Source organism: Monopterus albus, unplaced genomic scaffold, assembly GCF_001952655.1.
Source record: "Monopterus albus unplaced genomic scaffold, M_albus_1.0 scaffold33.1, whole genome shotgun sequence".
Taxonomy (NCBI): domain Eukaryota; kingdom Metazoa; phylum Chordata; class Actinopteri; order Synbranchiformes; family Synbranchidae; genus Monopterus; species Monopterus albus.
Genome location: NW_018127913.1, coordinates 1,657,701 through 1,675,315, shown reverse-complemented (window position 1 = coordinate 1,675,315; position 17,615 = coordinate 1,657,701). Strand labels below are relative to the sequence as shown.

At 40.3% G+C, this 17,615-nt stretch overlaps 1 protein-coding gene across 1 annotated transcript; it reads left to right on the top strand.

Moving 5' to 3' along the window:
• The first annotated feature begins 1,371 nt into the window (after positions 1–1,371).
• On the top strand, positions 1,372–17,507 carry has2 (hyaluronan synthase 2). The gene is made up of 4 exons (XM_020597193.1): positions 1,372–2,055; positions 12,189–12,815; positions 14,285–14,386; positions 14,502–17,507. The coding sequence occupies exons 2-4, from the start codon at positions 12,189–12,191 to the stop codon at positions 15,429–15,431; spliced, it is 1,659 nt and encodes a 552-aa protein (XP_020452849.1). The 5' UTR covers positions 1,372–2,055; the 3' UTR covers positions 15,432–17,507.
• Positions 17,508–17,615: the final 108 nt, after the last annotated feature.

Genomic DNA, 17,615 nt, shown 5'->3' with positions numbered 1-17,615 from the left:
CATAATCAATACACACCGCGGCGGCAGCAGCGAACTATTGGTGACTCGCTTTACGTGAATAACAAATCTTTAAAAATGCTAACGTGTATCTAAAACGCTCAGAGGAAAGAAGCTCAAATCATAAAAATCATTTTGCCTCAAACAGCAGCACTAACAGCGCAGACAGCAGCGAGCAGCGCCAGAGCAGCAGAATGGACTCAGGACTACAGCTCCCAGTGAGCCCAGTAACGACAGGAAGGTGGATTCATTTTCTGTTCCGCTCTGGGAATAACAACGTTAGAATTGTTAAAGTGTAGATGAAATGTTCAGAAACAAAGAGTTAAAACCATAGAAATCAATATGCTTCGAACTGCAGCAGAAACGCTGCACTGCTGAATTGTGCACTTTGAATTGTAATGTCACACCAACCCTATAGGCCACATGGTGAATAATAGAAATATAGCTTAGAATTTACTGTACAGCAGTAGGTTCAGTAGCAGCTTATAATTTTCAGTTTTTGTTAGGGTGTCCACACCAGGGTTATGTGGTCGTTTTGACACAGCAGCTACTTTGTTGTTATAGTCGTATGTAAATATAATGAATGGCTTTTGATGAGAAAATGCAATAAATGAATAAGAAAACAATGAATATCTAAAGAACGTTTTGTTTTCATTAAAATGATCTGGGTTAGAACTTTACAGTTCTCCTGGTCGCTTGTGTCTATGTTGTGTGACAGTTATTATTAGATGATCTTGCTGTGATGAGTAATCAAACACTTTGCACCTCAGGGTCGCGGGAGTAACATGATTTATGTTGGATAGTTCCTTTAGATCTGCTATCAAAGAGCTACCGAACAGGCCCCTGATTCCCAGTTCTGCGTTACACAGCACTGCCTGCTGGTCAAAGTTAGAAACTGTGCTCTAGTGAATGAAATTCCACAACATCCCAGCTGCAACACGTGCACATGAGCGCACATCTAAGTCTATGGACTCTTATTCTGCCTCCTGCCATCCGCTTAGTGCGTAACGTTGTCTAACTTTATGAATTCGCATCATTATGCCCACAAGCTCAATTTAAAATCACTAAGCTTGTAGCTGTGGAATGTACACACTATGTATAGGGGCACATAAAGGTAAATCGCGTAGGTTTAATTGCCTTTCAGAAACATGCCCATGCCATGCGCTGCGCTGAGGGCGGTCAAGTAGTGACTGTCTCTCAGTGTCGCTACCTCAGAAGTCTGAATGACTTGGGATGAGTCTCCCTCTCTCTTTCTCCCCCTCTCCCTCTCACACCCCCATCTCCTTTGCTCCTCCTTATACCCCCCAAACCTTCCCCTCTCATTAAAACAACACGCCAATCTGTTGTAGCCTGGTTAAAGGGGTTTGGGAGCCACAACAGCCATAAAGGAGGCTCCACACACAGCCATCTGGATGGAATTAGACAGCTGAAACAGCGACAAAGAGCCTTTTGGCCACTTCTCTGTGCCCTGTGAAGTCTGGATGCTTTGGGAACCTACAGAAAGCCTTATCTCCATGGCCCTCAGGAGAGAGAGATAGAAAACAAACTATCTGACTGATTATTAGAGCCAATGCTGGAAATCCTTTTTTTTCTGACTGCGATTGACGCTGCCAAAGCTGATGAATTTTTGTAACTTTTTAAAACTTTCAAAAGAAGAATGAAATTGTCAGACATTTGTGGGGAACAATATTTATCATTTTGACATAGTCTACTTTTTATTTATAAGCGTTTATATGAATCATGCCAAAGTTGACTGACATGATGTCTGTGTTTGTGCGCCAAAGATGCATGTGGTGCATTGTTAAGGACTGCAGATATACGACAAACTAAAGACAAGCAGTCGTGAGTCATTTTTGAGCCCTCAACTAAGCAAATCTAGAGGAGCGTGAACCACTCTCTTTCATTAATGAGGAATATTTCGGGCGGATTTATGAGACTTGCGACTCCACAAGTGTCCTTTCAAAGTTTGTCAAGACTTTTTCTAAACCCTGTGGAACATTATCAGAGGTGACCGCATCCTTTGTCAAGGAGGACCCAGAGGACTACGGCTGCTCCAAGGTAAGCGTCCAGAGATCATTTGGTTTGGTGGCCCTGCGCCCTGATGACAGACAGTGCTAAACGTTTCCTCAAAAAGCCGCTCATTCATATGAAGAAGTGCTTTGGACGCTTATTTATTGCATTCAAATCAGAATTATGGGCATGTTAATATTCCAAACTGCTTATAATACATAAGATTTCTTTCACAATTTTAAATCATATGGCTGTTATCCGATATTTAAAATCAGCAAACTTAAGGGGCATGCCAGCTGTCACCTAACTAGTTCTCTCTCTCTCTCTCTCTGGTGTGTCCGACCACGCTGTTTTCTCCACTTTAGCTACTATATTTAAAATGTAATTACATTAAGATTAAATATATATGTCTGAAAACAATTTAGTTTGCTCTATCACCAACATCTGCATTTCTCCACATCCAGCTGTGCCAGCTCTGGAAATGTGGAATACATTTGCCCCGATTATTCTTCTGACATAAAACCTCACATACAGCGGGCTGGAAGAGTTATTATAGCCAAAGAATAAACTAAACTGATGACGTCTCATGTAATACATCGTTCTTTGAAATGTGTGAGCCAATGGGATGGCTGGAAATGGACACGTTCAACGTGCCTCATGGTTGGCGCGCTAATATGAAGGTAGCATATGAATAGCATCTTTTAGAGACAACTTTAGTAACTGTTTATAATGTCTGAGTGTCTCTGTGTTTGCTTCAGCAGTTCATCTAGTCCTAACCTTAGACCAAATCATAACTTGTAGCGTGCCATAGACACACTGTACCTATTGTTGGTGTTATCACGTTCCCACACACCCACCACACACCATATACACAAACGAGAGCTGAACATCTGCCACACTGTCTTCTTGCATTCACCTACTCTGATTTTTCAGTCTGCTCATGTAGAACCATAAAAGCACTGCCCATTTGTGGGTTGGATGTCTAAGCACTCTGGACTAGGATCTGTGATGTACTTCAGAGCTTCCATGATCCTACACACAGAATCTACTTCCGAGTGATCTGAGTAATCTTTCCATGATGCATTTAATACTCACTCAGTGTATATTGATACCCACCTGTGAAGCATACAGTCAGTGATAACATACTCACTGTATCAGTGATGTTGGAAGCATCAGCAGAGTCATACGTTTTCATGTTAGCTGCTCCTCTGCAACATAGTTGATCCAGTACCTCAGGATTACTACCTCAGCCACGATCACACAAATTGGTATTAATGGCTCTTATTTACTACAAGCAGTAGTGGAAGGTAACTAAGTACATTTATCCAAGTAGTGTACTTATGTACAATTGTGATGTATCTGTACTTTACTTGAGTGTTTTCATTTTCTGTTACTTCATACTTTGACATTTTAGAGGTAAATATTGTACTTTTTAATCCATTACATTTATTTGATAACTTCAGTTACTAGTTACTTTTCAGAACCAGCTTATGAACATTTTGAATACAAGACTTTTACTTGTGACGTAGTATTTTTTTTACACTGTTGTTTTGCTACTTTTGTCTAAGTAAAGGATCTGAATACTTCTTCCACCTCTGAATACAAGTATAAATTTCAGATGACAGATGCAGACCATATGTTCTTTTCATAATCAGTATATGGACCTTCTGTGCACATGCCAACATACTGTCCTTAATCTCAGGCCCCGAAGGAGTTCCTCTGCTGAGTGTGAGGCTCAGTAGGGAAACTGATACATCTCTACATCTCTGGTACCTGTTAGTGAAATATAAAGCACTGCAACAAAGACTTAATTCTTATGCGCAGCAGTGTGGGTAGTCCATGAAAGTAACCAAATAATATAGATGGTGATAGCAAAACAATGACAACAGTACTAAAAGGCAGAATTGCTCCTGTTTTGCATTTCTCACTGAGTGACACAGAAGTACAGTTTACTACAGACTCATCAGTGCTACAGGATGTTCTTCAACACTGCACAGAGCAGGTTACTAGTTAAGAGAGGAAGCAAATCCATGACTGGTGTTACAGCAAATATCACAAGCCATCACTGCTCACAGCAAATTGGGTCTTGGAGGTGTCAGGGTAGAACTGCTGAAGTGCAGTTTCTCCCAAGCACTGAAAATACCACCACCTACCTCATCTATTCTTTATTAATGCCCAGTTTGTTTTCCAGGTTCCCTTGGTAAAGTAGCATTGAAGCAGCTCTGCAGTCAGCCAGTAAAAATGAACATTTGGATGTCAGTGAGAGTTTGATTCCCACTACCTCATACTGAGTCAGACAGAATGTCACAGGGAGGAGCGATGCCAGTTTGGGTAACTGGACAGCAGATTTAGTTGACTCCCTGACTGTTCCATTTTATGATACTGATGATGCCATTTGGGGTACAGGTTACCTTGTGGTAGATCTCTAATGACAAAAGGTTCACAGTTCAAAGCCTGAATCACAGTCATTTCCTTTCATTCCTTCTTTCAGGCTGATTGGGAGTCTGTTATCTCTTAGCCTTAGTTAGCCATGATAATATAGAGTACTATGAATAGGCTTTTTTCCTTTACCATGCAGGGAGGAAGCCAGTTATTCTAGACCACAGCTGATAACATTCTGTTGCCAAATAGGGAAAGTGTTGGATCAGTGGATGACAAGGAAGAACAAGCTGGATTAGTCAAATCAGAAACATTCTTATACTTTTTGTGGCAGAGATCTCAGGGTTTTTAGAAGCAGGAGAAACCAAATATACTATGAAGGGTTACAATGCCAACTGCCAGGTCAGAAAAAGGGAGTGTGCCTCTGTAAGTTTGTCTGCCACAGTGGTGTCACTCCAGTGCCTCCACTGGCACAGAACTGAGCCACTATGCCTCCACTCTCTCTCTCCCTCAGTCTTTTGATGTGTTCCATCTTTCCCTGTCTGCTTCTTTCACAATCAGCTTCTTCCAGCTCACTCTCTTTATCTCTTACTGAATACGGTCATTCTCCACCCCTTTCTTTTTTTCCTCTCTCCATTTTTCTCTCACACACTCTCTATAGTTTGGTGTAGTTTCCTTATTCTCATTCACAAAAAACGAAACCCAGGGATGAGTCAAAGTGAGAAAACATGCCAAAATACCAAACAGGATAGCTTGGCTTCAAAAACAGGAATGGGTTTAGAGTAGCTCGCTGTCTTCTTAATTTATGAATAGCTACTTCACTGTCCACCTTCATTTTTAATTTGAATAAAACTAAATTATTACTGTTGTGGTAAGAAATAAGATGACCCACACAATGAGGAAACCAAGAGTTAGAGTTGTACAAAATACTATTCAACATTTGCTACTTTTCCAGTTAGAGCCTTCACACACATGGTGATGGTGAGGACCTCAAGAGACAGCTGAGGGTGAAATAAATGTGAATGTCATCACAAGTCATCTTGTGCCTTTCCCCACTGCATCCCTGTCCACCTGATTCCAATCGTGTACAGAGAAGTTCAGTGGGTGGTGTTACTGTTTTGCTCTGGTTCTTTTAATGACAGTGCTCCCACAACAACAGCAGACTATGACCACATCGGTTTATGAGCGGGAGGGGAAGAGCAGAGTCAGAGACTTCCTTGTAGTCTTTGAAACCTCATCTGACCTTTCATTTCATTCAGACTAAACTGTTTCCTCTATAGTTTATAGAGCAAATTGTCTGAAAGAATCCATTTCACTGCAGCAATATGAGTACATTTATGATGTAACTGAGTAACAGCTGTTGATTTCATATCCATTTATGAAATGTATCATCTATACAGTATATTTTTGCATCTCTTCCTTTACATTCACAAAATCCTTTCAGCCTTATGTGAGCATTTTTAATTAACTCTTGGCAAATAAAACTAATGTAGACTGGATCATGAATTCAGCAGATAAGATGATAGAAAGCAGCATAAAAAGAAGTGGAAGGTAATGAGCCACCTTCAACAGTGTCCAGTATATCTGGCTTAAATTAGCAGCCAACTCTCAGGTTTTTCTGAGCCACCCCCTCTCCTATGTCTTATCATCTGTTTAGGAACATGGAACACACACGCACACACACACACACACACACACACACACACACACACACACACTCCCAGAACTACTGCATGAACACACCAAAAAACAAATGGACACACATACACACATGTTCACTGCATGAATTGCTTGTTTGGGTTCCAACTTAATGTGCTGTATCTCTCCATTTTTTCACATGGTAGCAGAACATCATGTGATTTAAAAAATATAAATATTATTAAATTATTCTATTTATTTAATATCACCTGCAAGTGTGGTTGTCTCTGTGTGTCACCCCTGTGATAGATTGACGACCTGTCCAGAGTGCGCCCCGGCTCTCGCCCAGTGTGAAATGCGATTGGTTTCATCCCCCTGGACTATCTGCAGGATAAACTATATAGCTAGTAGATGGATGGGTGCGCTTTTCATTAGCATCAATCTACTGTAGAATTGTAGTGATGCTGTTAATTTATTTAATGATATTAAATGTATGATTTATTGATTTAGAGCCTTTCATGCTCAGAGTATTGCAGTTCCCGATGTGAACTGGCTTACTCTTCAGAGTAACATTAAAGTCTGATGTGTGAATAAACCCATTCAGCCAGAGCTTCTGACCTGTGAATGTTACACTTCCACCGAGTGACTGCTGAGTCACAATAACATAAAGATGTACACTTAATGTTATCTCAGCTCCGCACAGAACAACAAGCTGTCTTATCTGACTCTGCTTCAGATTTATACTGCCTGTGCACAGCACAGTGATCACACAGACACACACACTAAGCCACATACAGACAAAGTATTTACTGTATAAGGACACACACACACACATACACACACACACACACACACACACACACACACACACACACACACAGCCTGGTGAGCCTTGTTAAATTTTATGTTCTATCATAGGTCTTGGGACTGGGACCTGCTGACAAGGCTTCGACTGCTCTGCTGTGAATGCAGTCAAACTATCTTATCCTCCCTGCAGTGCACATACACTCTCACACTCTTCCAGTGTGCACATGCAAACACTGACCACACACACACACACACACACACACACACACACACACACACACACACACACACACAAACATGTTGTGTTACTTCAGGGGACATTACACTGTTTACACTCATTTCCTAGAGACTTACCCTAACACCTAACCATAACCAACACACACACAACCTTTACCTGACCCTTAACCTCACCCTAACCTTAAACCAAGCCATCAATCTAAAATGTAAGGATTGATGCCATCCTTATGGCGACTGGCTTTTTGTCACCATAAGGGTGTGACTGTGTAAACAAATTTACATCCCGACAACAAAGTAATTCCATACACCCCCCCCACACACATACTTTTATATTTGTGAGGACATTCATTGACATAATGCATTCCCTAGCCCCTTACCCTAACATAACCATCAAAACTAAATGCCTAACCCTGACCCCAAGCACTGAAAAAGCAATATAGTCCCATTTCTAAAAGCAAATATGCCTTGCTGGCATAGTACTTGTAGGATATGGTTCTTCTTACCATTGCTAACTCTGAGAGACGAGACAGTCCAAGTAACTTCAAAACAGTGCTGATTTATTCAAAGGATCACAGGTAAAATTAACATTACACGCTCAGGTATCTTGCACCTCCAAACTGCACGCAGGCAGATGTAAGATGAAAGACCCTGAACCCAACAGGCCTATACATTATATCCCCTCGGTTGGGCTAGCCCCATACTACACAGAAACGTCAACCGAGATGTCTCTGTTACCAGCTTTGCAGCTGGTCATAGCAGTAGTCAAAACATGAAGCAAATCAATGTGTGTGTGTCTGTTGATTAAGTGGTGTGTAACTAAAAACATTCTCACGACCTCTAGTAACATGTCGTGACATTAAACATAAGAACATATTATGGCTAAGGCTACAGTTATACACGTCATCATAATAATATTAAACACCCTGTCTGCTGACAGTCATCAACTCTTCTCTCTAGTTATCCTTGACCAGATGTACCCTGTAGAAACTCATAAGCATGACTAAGCATTTAACAGTCTAACTAGACATCCTATCTCCACTAAACATTTCTAATACATAAAGTATCTATCCAATATCTATCTGACTAAAAATACCTAACATACTCATTTCAGAGGCAGTAGTAGAGCAAATAATTTTGAGGTGTTTTTTCCATCATATGAACCTGAAGGTGTCAAGTCATGTAACACTTATTATGAGTTCTGCATTTGTCTGTTCTCAATTCAATTTGGAGGTGTGTTCAGGGAGCAGAAGTTTGGCAGCCCTCAGGAGGTAGTACTAAAAGCAAGTTCCAAGAAGGTGAGGGGGATGGGGGTAGGTGTTCACAGAGCTGTCAGCCGTGATTGGTTAAGTATCAGCTTCTTCACACCTCAGCTATTATCATTACGGTGTGTAAACACACTCACTGGTTTAGAGGTAAATTATAAGGACTTCACTCTTTGGTTTAGATGTAAAACGGGGACTTCAGTCAGTGGACTGTGAGCAAAGTAGCGACAGCGTCACATTTCTGCAAGTTTGTGTTCTGCTTCTTCAATAGCTGTTTGATCAACTGCTCATACAGCCTCTGTTACTGGCTGATTTTGTTGCACTAAGGAGCATAATGAGACTTGACTTAGCTGTGTGTCTGTGTGTGTGTCATGCGTGGGATTGTCGCCCTGCCCTCCTCTAAACAGATTTCAACATAGGGGAAAACTGTGGAAAAGCAAAGCAGGAAGGTCCACATCAGCCTGTGAGGCTATGCTGGGTGACGGTTGTGGGAAGCATGGGGTGCACCACTGGTTAGGTTCCAACAGTGGAAACAGGGTGTTGGTGATCCCCTGACCTTTCATTTAGTGACACCCAAAGTCAAAGCTGTGCTTTTGCTTTAGTACTAAATGTCATATTTTTGCATGCAAACTTGCTAAACGAAGAGATGAATATGGCAAACATTACAATTTCTTAACATTATAAGCATAATATAGGGAACTTACTGTAGAGGGAAGGCAAAGAGTCACTCCTCTAATGATCAACTTACATATAATAATAATAATAATAATAAAATTTATTTATAAAGCACCTACCAGCTCAAAGAGCACTAGGTGCTACATCAGGAAAAAAAAAAAAAGTCCTGTTCAGACCTTTTACACGCCATCTGGTCTAAAATGTCTATATCCAGTAAAAAGCTTGTTTAAAAAAATATGTTTTCAGTGCCGATTTAAACGGAACTAATTCAGTTATGGAGCGTAAATCTAATGGCAGAGCGTTCCACAACACCGGGCCGTACACGGCAAAGGCCCGACCTCCCCATTTTTTATAACGGGACGTAGACATATGTAAAATGAGACAACTTTTCATTCATCAATTCATCTGTCCATTGAGATTTACACCATCTAATTCTCAGTCCATGCAAGCCTTTCAGTAAGTCAACATTACTGAAATATTATCTCTGAAACAGGGAGTTCTACTCAAGGGACTGTTAATAACGTCAGAGTGACGTGACTAGAGCATCCAACCCAAGTTCACCATAGGGTGGGAAACACACACACACACACACACACACACACAAAACAATAAACAGGAGACAGTATCTGAATTCTATCAGTCACAGGTGCTAAGATACAAAAACAAACACAAAACCAGAGTGAAATCATCCACATGTGCTAAAGATACATGTATTACATCGATGTGCGTAAATCCGTGTACACACTTCTCCAAAGTGAAATCATCCACATGTCACGAGCCATCTATCACAGATGTTCCTCTGATTAGAGGTTATATCTGTAATGGGCTGGGGCCAAGTCTGGAAGGCCATCATGACTGAATTTCAGTTTGTAGTTCCAGCTTAGGCAGTCTGACCTAATTGTTGGTCTGACCTTTGCACTGGGCGACTTGCCCAAAACGGTATATGAGACACTGTGAACAGCAAAGCATCCCAGCAAGTGTCAGTGTCTGTATTTTTGCACTGGTTGAATTCTGTAGAATATGACCTGTTCTCTATGTGTAAGCAGTGGTTTTCTGGTTTCCTCCCAGACTAAAAGGTGAATTGGAAGCTGTAAATTCCTGGTGTGAATGTGAGCTGTCATCAAAGTACCATATCTAATCTTATCAAATAATTGATTTCTGTCAAAATGCTAAAGATTTTAAGAATATAAACTACACAGTAAACCATTAGGTACATGCAGTATATTTTGAAGGCACATTTTGGCTCCTAAACAGTGGCTGAGTTAATTCAAAGTTGATGAATAAGGTGAACGAATTTATTCTGCACAAATTCATAAAACTGTAAAACATTATACACATACACACACAAACATAAGGAGGTCTAAGGTGAAAAGCACTCTCAGCTTAATATATTTAAAAATATGTTTTTACAGACACTTACAACCCCCTGCACCAATATAAAATATTTTTACAAGTGCATTTATGTATGTGTGTTTTGCATGTGTGTCGGGGGTCTTGTAAAATGGACTGTATTTTATATAGCGCTTTCTCACAGTGTGTTGCACCGGCCAAAGCGCTTTACAGAAGATCATACACCATTCACACACCGATGACGACAGGCTGCCATGCACCAGTCAAGCCACCGGGAGCAATTCGGGGTTCAGTGTCTTGCTCAGGGACACTTAAGCATGCAGGGAGACCGGGAGTCGAACCACCAACTTGCTGGTCAGGAGATGACTGCCCTACCTCATGAGCCACAGCCACGCAGATGTAAATGAGCATCTGATGTTAAAAGCCTTGCCATGTGCTAGAGGAGGCCAGCTACACTGGCTTTAGCTTTCTCAGCCTAATGAAATGACCTAGACCTAGATTACATCTGAACCACGGGGTGTGCATGTTTCTCTGTCTCTTAGTTTAGCCTCACTCCGATTTTTCACTTTTCCTGTAGTCTCTCTTAGCTTTATATTCATCTGCCTCTTTTTCTCCTGGGTGTGCTCCTAAATCTGCCATTACTCATTTACACATTTACACATTCTTTTAGTCTAAATTTACAGGAATGGTAAGGGTTAGATTGCAGTAGAAAATGTTAAAGGACTTCCCACAAGGGGGCGCCTCACTAACCCGGTTAACCAATAGAAGCACACTTTAACTTTCATAAAGTCAAAGGGTCAAGCCTTCATTCATCTATGCTATGTAAAACCTGTAATGGCACATGCTCCCCCTCTTCGCTGTGTATTTGTATTTGTATTCTTTCTTTGGGAGTTTCAGAGAGAAAGTACACATGCAGCATTAGAAAGTCAAAAAGCTCTTGTCTTCTTCTTCCCACGGAGATATAAACAGATGACATCACAGGGTGGTCCACCCTGCGCTGAGCTGAGCCACGCTGAGTGGGTCTGCGCTGGTCTGCCAAACAGATGGCGGTAGCAACATAACAAGAGCTGGAAAGAAACAAACTTTAAGATTTTGAGCAGAGGATTTTGTGCAGCAGGACCCATGTTCATTAAAGATTGTCATTCAGAATGTTGACACACAAACAAGGGATGTTTGTGAAAACACACAGAAAAATCTTTTAGACAGTTTGTTCTATTGTTGGTACTTGCCTGACAATGTTCTGCAGAGCTGTCTTTACAATATTTCAGGAAGAAAATGTCATAATTGTTTCTCCCATTGAAGTTTGGCTGTTCAGCAAGGTCAGCCATCTTGTTAGTTAATTAGGTCAAGAAGTCTTGTGCACCCTCCCTCTGTAAAGCAGATTTGGAACAATCAGCTACTCACAGCTGTCTGACATTTAGACAGGGAACTTGTGGAGGGGGAGGGATAAAAAAAAACAAAACAGATTCTACCTGAGTTTGTTGTAATAAAACAAGGTTGTGTGTTTGTTATAGAAGTGTACGGCCAAAAATTGTAAATAAGTATTTGCCATACTTGAAATCTTGCTATTAACTATGCAGTTAACAAAATCAATGTAGTTTAAGTACGATACTTAAATTATTGTGAACATAAACATTTCGCCAGCACATGTTCTATAAAATCATATGATTATTGCAGGAGGTCAGTTTCCTCTGTTTAGTTCGAGTGAAAATGGAGCATATCAGACTAAGGTTTCACTATCTGCTCATGGCATCAGGATTTTAATTAACATACTACAATCACTGAAACCTTTGCATCACAATCAATAATTCAATCTTTTCTTTTCTTCCCTAGATGAGGTGTCAAAGAGTTCTTACCTTTCTGCGGATATTTGGGACCACCATGTTTGGTGTGTCCCTCCTGGTAGGCATCTCCACGGCCTACATCATGGGCTACCAGTTCATCACCACAGCCCACAATTACCTATCCTTTGGCCTGTATGGAGCCATACTAGTTGTGCACCTCATTATCCAGAGCCTCTTTGCACTCCTAGAACACAGAAACATGCGGCGCTCCTTAGAGACACCGATCAAACTCAATAAGTCATTGGCATTATGCATCGCAGCATATCAAGAGGACCCAAACTACCTGAGGAAATGCCTGGTGTCAGTGAAGAGGCTGACATACCCAGGGATCAAAGTGATCATGGTGATTGATGGGAACTCAGATGATGACTTGTACATGATGGAGATTTTTAAAGAGGTGATGGGATGGGACAAATCGGCCACCTACGTGTGGCGGAGTAATTATCATAACAGAGGATCTGAGGAGACAGATGAGAGCTACGCTGAGAGCCTTCAGCAGGTTTCCAGGCTGGTGCTGAACAACAAGTGTGTGTGCATCATGCAGAAGTGGGGAGGAAAGAGAGAGGTCATGTATACAGCTTTCAAAGCACTCGGGAGGAGTGTGGACTACGTTCAGGTAAGGCTGAATGAATTTGACATTGATATTAATAAACAGAGTTACAGAAAATGAGGAGAATATAAGAATGGTAGCAGGTTGAAATGATAGATAGTGGAGATGACTAAAGTGATGCAAAAGGGGCAAAAATGGAAAGAGAGACAAAAGAGGGGAGGAATGAGTGTCCATTACACAGATAGACACGCTTATATAACAGATATTCACAGGCATGTGCCTGTGCCTGTATCTTAGTAGATGTACACACATATATACACACAGGTAAGACAAGGACAATTGGCATTACTGTGATTCATAATGCATAAAGATTGTTTGACTGAAATACATCCAATTAACAAATCAGCTACAAACTGAAAGTCTGCTTCTCTTTCACACCTTCATGAATAATCAAACTAATATACTCTATGCCGCAATTAAATGTATCTTTTGCAAAGTGCACTATACAAAATAGAAACCCTTCTAATGTAGAAGCTTCCTTGATTGTAGATCTGTGCTTTTTCAGCACTAGTGTATTTGAGTGTATTGTTAAACAAAATAGAAACCCTTCTAATGTAGAAACTTCCTTGATTGTAGATCTGGGTTCCTTTGTTACACTTTATCAGAAAAAGCTGCAACCAATATAAAAGCCTGGCGTAAGCATAAAAGTGAACTGAGAACTCTAGCAAATGGTCCATTGGCTAAAACACCACTGTCATTGCATCATATTTGTTCTGTTATATTTAGCTGGTGGTGATCTTAAGCAAAGAGTAAATCTGAAACCTCATTAATCTAGTAACACTGTAATGATTTCAGTGAGCTTGCATAACAAAAAGGGCACTTGAGGATAAACCCTCTTTGATATGGTGCTGTCTAACACCTGCAGTTGGATACAGCCTGCCAGAGACATGTTGTTAAACAGAGATTTCAAAAGAACGCCCTGCAACATTGCCAGTAATCATGCTGGTATACCCTTCAACACTTTGGGAAAGGAGGGAAAGTGTTCCATGCCTGTTTGTGATTATCAGATTGTGTTTATACCAGATGCATTTTGTTAATAGGGATTGGGCTAGATAGCTGTTTTCATCACCTGAATTTGTTCTGGAAGAAAATGAACATTTATAGAAGAAAATTAAGAGTATTAAAAAGGAAAGATAGTTGGTGGTGATTAAGTTTAAAGCAGTTACTCTGTGTGAACCTTGTTGCAGGGGATTATCTACCAGTTATGTTAGTATTCAGATTATGAAATATTTAATTTGATTTAAAAAAAAAAGAAAGAGACAGATGAGGATGAGACACAGAGACAACCAACATGTATTCCATCTTGTCTACCATTAGATGTGGTGGCTTGGAATGTAACACGCTTTAATTATAGTTTTCCAGTTAAAATATTCTGTTTACTATCCTCCAGCTGTGTGCTGTTTTACATGATTGTAACAGCAGACTTTTGGCTCTAAAACACAGGTAACTCAGTTTACTTTGTGGGTTTCACTCAGGTGTGTGACTCTGACACCATGCTGGACCCAGCATCATCGGTGGAGATGGTGAAGGTTTTAGAAGAAGACCCTATGGTGGGAGGTGTTGGAGGAGATGTTCAGGTAGTTTCAAAACTAAGAATACTTTGCCTTTTCTTACAAGTGAGAACTTATACAAACTGAACATTTCAGTCTGTTAAACCTCCTCTTTTGTCTTTTTCCTTACCAATCTTCATAGATTCTAAACAAGTACGAGTCGTGGATCTCCTTTCTGAGCAGTGTACGATACTGGATGGCTTTCAACATTGAACGAGCTTGCCAGTCCTACTTCGGCTGTGTGCAGTGCATTAGCGGACCTCTAGGAATGTACCGAAACTCCCTCCTGCATGAGTTCCTGGAAGACTGGTACAATCAGACTTTCATGGGATCTCACTGCAGTTTCGGGGATGACCGTCATCTGACAAACAGAGTTCTCAGCCTTGGCTATGCAACCAAATACACAGCACGATCAAAGTGCCTCACAGAGACACCCATTACATACTTGAGGTGGCTTAATCAACAGACTCGATGGAGCAAGTCATATTTCAGAGAATGGCTATATAACTCTATGTGGTTCCACAAGCACCATCTATGGATGACTTATGAGGCAGTAATCACAGGCTTCTTCCCATTTTTCCTTGTTGCCACTGTGATCCAGCTCTTTTTCCAAGGAAGGCTCTGGAATATTCTGTTGTTTTTACTCATTGTGCAGGCAGTGGCACTGATCAAGTCATCATTTGCCAGCTGCCTCAGAGGTAACATTGTAATGGTGTTCATGTCATTCTACTCTGTACTGTACATGTCAAGCCTGTTGCCAGCCAAAATGTTTGCAATAGCAACAATCAACAAATCTGGATGGGGGACCTCTGGGAGGAAAACAGTAGTTGTGAACTTCATTGGTTTGATTCCTATATCAGTTTGGTTCACCATCCTCTTCACTGGGATTATATACACAACAATCCAGCAGACGAGAAAACCCTTTCCTGAATCAGAAAAGATTGTTCTGATCATAGGAGCTGTTGTCTATGCCAGTTACTGGGTCATACTGTTGACATTGTATGCAGTGCTTATAAATAAGTGTGGCAAGAGGAAGAAGGAAACACATTATGACATGGTGCTGGATGTATGACTTACAGACTATAGTCATCATTTACCACTGAACTCACTTTTTGGGTTGTTTTCATGGACACTGTGTTATGCAAAGGTTTTTCAGATGCAGAGCAGCTCTGGAGGCAAAATTGACTGAGTTCAACTAAAATAGGTGAAAACCAGAGTTATGGGTGGACAGAAACACTTGAATGGAAGCAACTGTGTGTTTTGTTCACTCATGACCACAGCATTCTCAGAACATCAGCATGCTAACTTACCTAAATGACGCCTTGTTTGGTTAGGTGAAAATCAGCTAGCGTAAGCTAACTAGCTAACCTACATAACTCAGCATGGCAAGATTGCATATTCTGCAGTTGGCAGCAAGAGTACTAATAGGCTTTTTAATATTAGCTACCTCTTACTGTGGTCAGTTTCACTGGGTTTCAGTATAACATTATCAATTTAGCAAAAGAAACTGGATTTTCCAATGCCCCCCATTGTGGTTTAACTTGACCAGCGAGAATATTTTACCTCCAGGGCATCATTGTGTCTCCAAAATATGTTTCTACACCCTAATGAGAAACCAGTGTATACTGTATTTTCCCCCACCAAAGGGGAAGCCAAAAGACTGCCAGTCTATCTCAACGGTCATATGACTACACAGCATCAAGGATTACATACATAACTGTAAAAGGTGCTGATAGAGAGTATTGGCATCACTTCGGCTAAATGTAATCAATAAAGGATGGTCTGTGTGGATTTGACTAATAGGAGAGGTTGGCCTTTACTATTAAAAAGAAACACAAAAATGACAAGAAGTTATACCACATCTATTCAGTGATATAATGCCATATGTTCTGGCATCATTGCATTGGTTTACTTTTGCAATGTTTTAAAAACTCTTTTTAGAAGAGCTGCATTATCACTTCTCAATAAGTTAATGGCTGCAAAAGGGCTATAAAATGAAGAGCTGCTCTCTTCCTTTTGTTGCATTCAAGACATATGGGAAAGACAAATGTTCTTGTCTTCACACATTATATATGCTTTTATAATGTATCTGATTCAATTAAAAACATTTTATTCATTTAAAAATCAGTCAGTTCAGTACACAATTGCAACAAGGTTTTCGTGCAGTTATTTGTTGTTATAAGTTGTGTTTGTGGGGGACATTACAGTACTTGATTTGCTGTTTAAAATAAATCAAAATGCATCACTCACTCTGGTGCACGTATCTTGAATGTGAAATAATTGAATGATCCTTACAAAAAAGGCTACAAACCTATTGTGTTTGAATCTGTGGGTACTGTCAAGTATTTTGTCCTTGGACAATCATTTTTTATTCCCATATGACCTGAATCCAGTACTTTTTTTCAGTGTTTACAAAATGATGAATCACAAGCTGATTGGTAGATGTAGAATTTTCACCAGATGAGGTGACCAGGTGAACATGTGACCAGAAGAGAGGTGGTGTATCATTGCTGCTGTGACTGCTTTCTTTTTACTTTAGTTGTTTTTCTTTTGTTAAAAAAAATGAGTGAAGGGTTTATGTTGCAAAAATAAACACTATTATTGTTTTTCTTTCAACCGAAATGAATGATAACCACCAAGCAGACACAGTGGACATGTTACAATCCAAAGATTTTGAGATTTTTGCTTTCCACATGCCCTTGCCCTATTCCTTCCTCCACATACAGTACTGTATTGAGGATACCCGCTGCTTCCTTGCATTGCATTTGAAAACCTGCAAGGGAAGAAGTAAATGTGAGAAGAGCATGTACCTACAGTAAGTCCTGTCTGATAACAGGAATCTGAACAGGGGCACTTGAAGGAAGGGAACAGCATTTTGGAATGAAACAAGTCCTGTGTTTGCTACAGAGACATGAGTTTAACTATTATGCACTTTCATGTCTCTCCAGTCGTCCAGTGTGATGCTTGACATGATCAAAATAAAATACCTCAGTGGTTCTCTTTACATTGCATGAAGGCATCAGGATGCCATAAATACGGATGCATTCTGAAGGTCTTGAGAAATTTATGATCAGTTTGTGATATTAAATATAAAAGTGTGGTTTTTATACAGTTCCTTAATAAGTCAAAGCTGGATTTCTCTGCCTTGTCGACCCTTTGCTGTAGCTGTTTACTTGTTATTACTTTGTATTTCAATGCATATTTATATCTATATCTATATCTATATATCTATCTATAGATATAGATATAGATATAG

Coding starts and splice junctions, on each gene's coding strand:
- has2 (XM_020597193.1), top strand. CDS start 12,189: ATGAGGTGTCAAAGAGTTCTTACCTTTCTGCGGATATTTGGGACCACC. Junction 12,816..14,284: donor GGAGTGTGGACTACGTTCAG/GTAAGGCTGAAT, acceptor GGTTTCACTCAG/GTGTGTGACTCTGACACCAT. Junction 14,387..14,501: donor GTGTTGGAGGAGATGTTCAG/GTAGTTTCAAAA, acceptor CAATCTTCATAG/ATTCTAAACAAGTACGAGTC.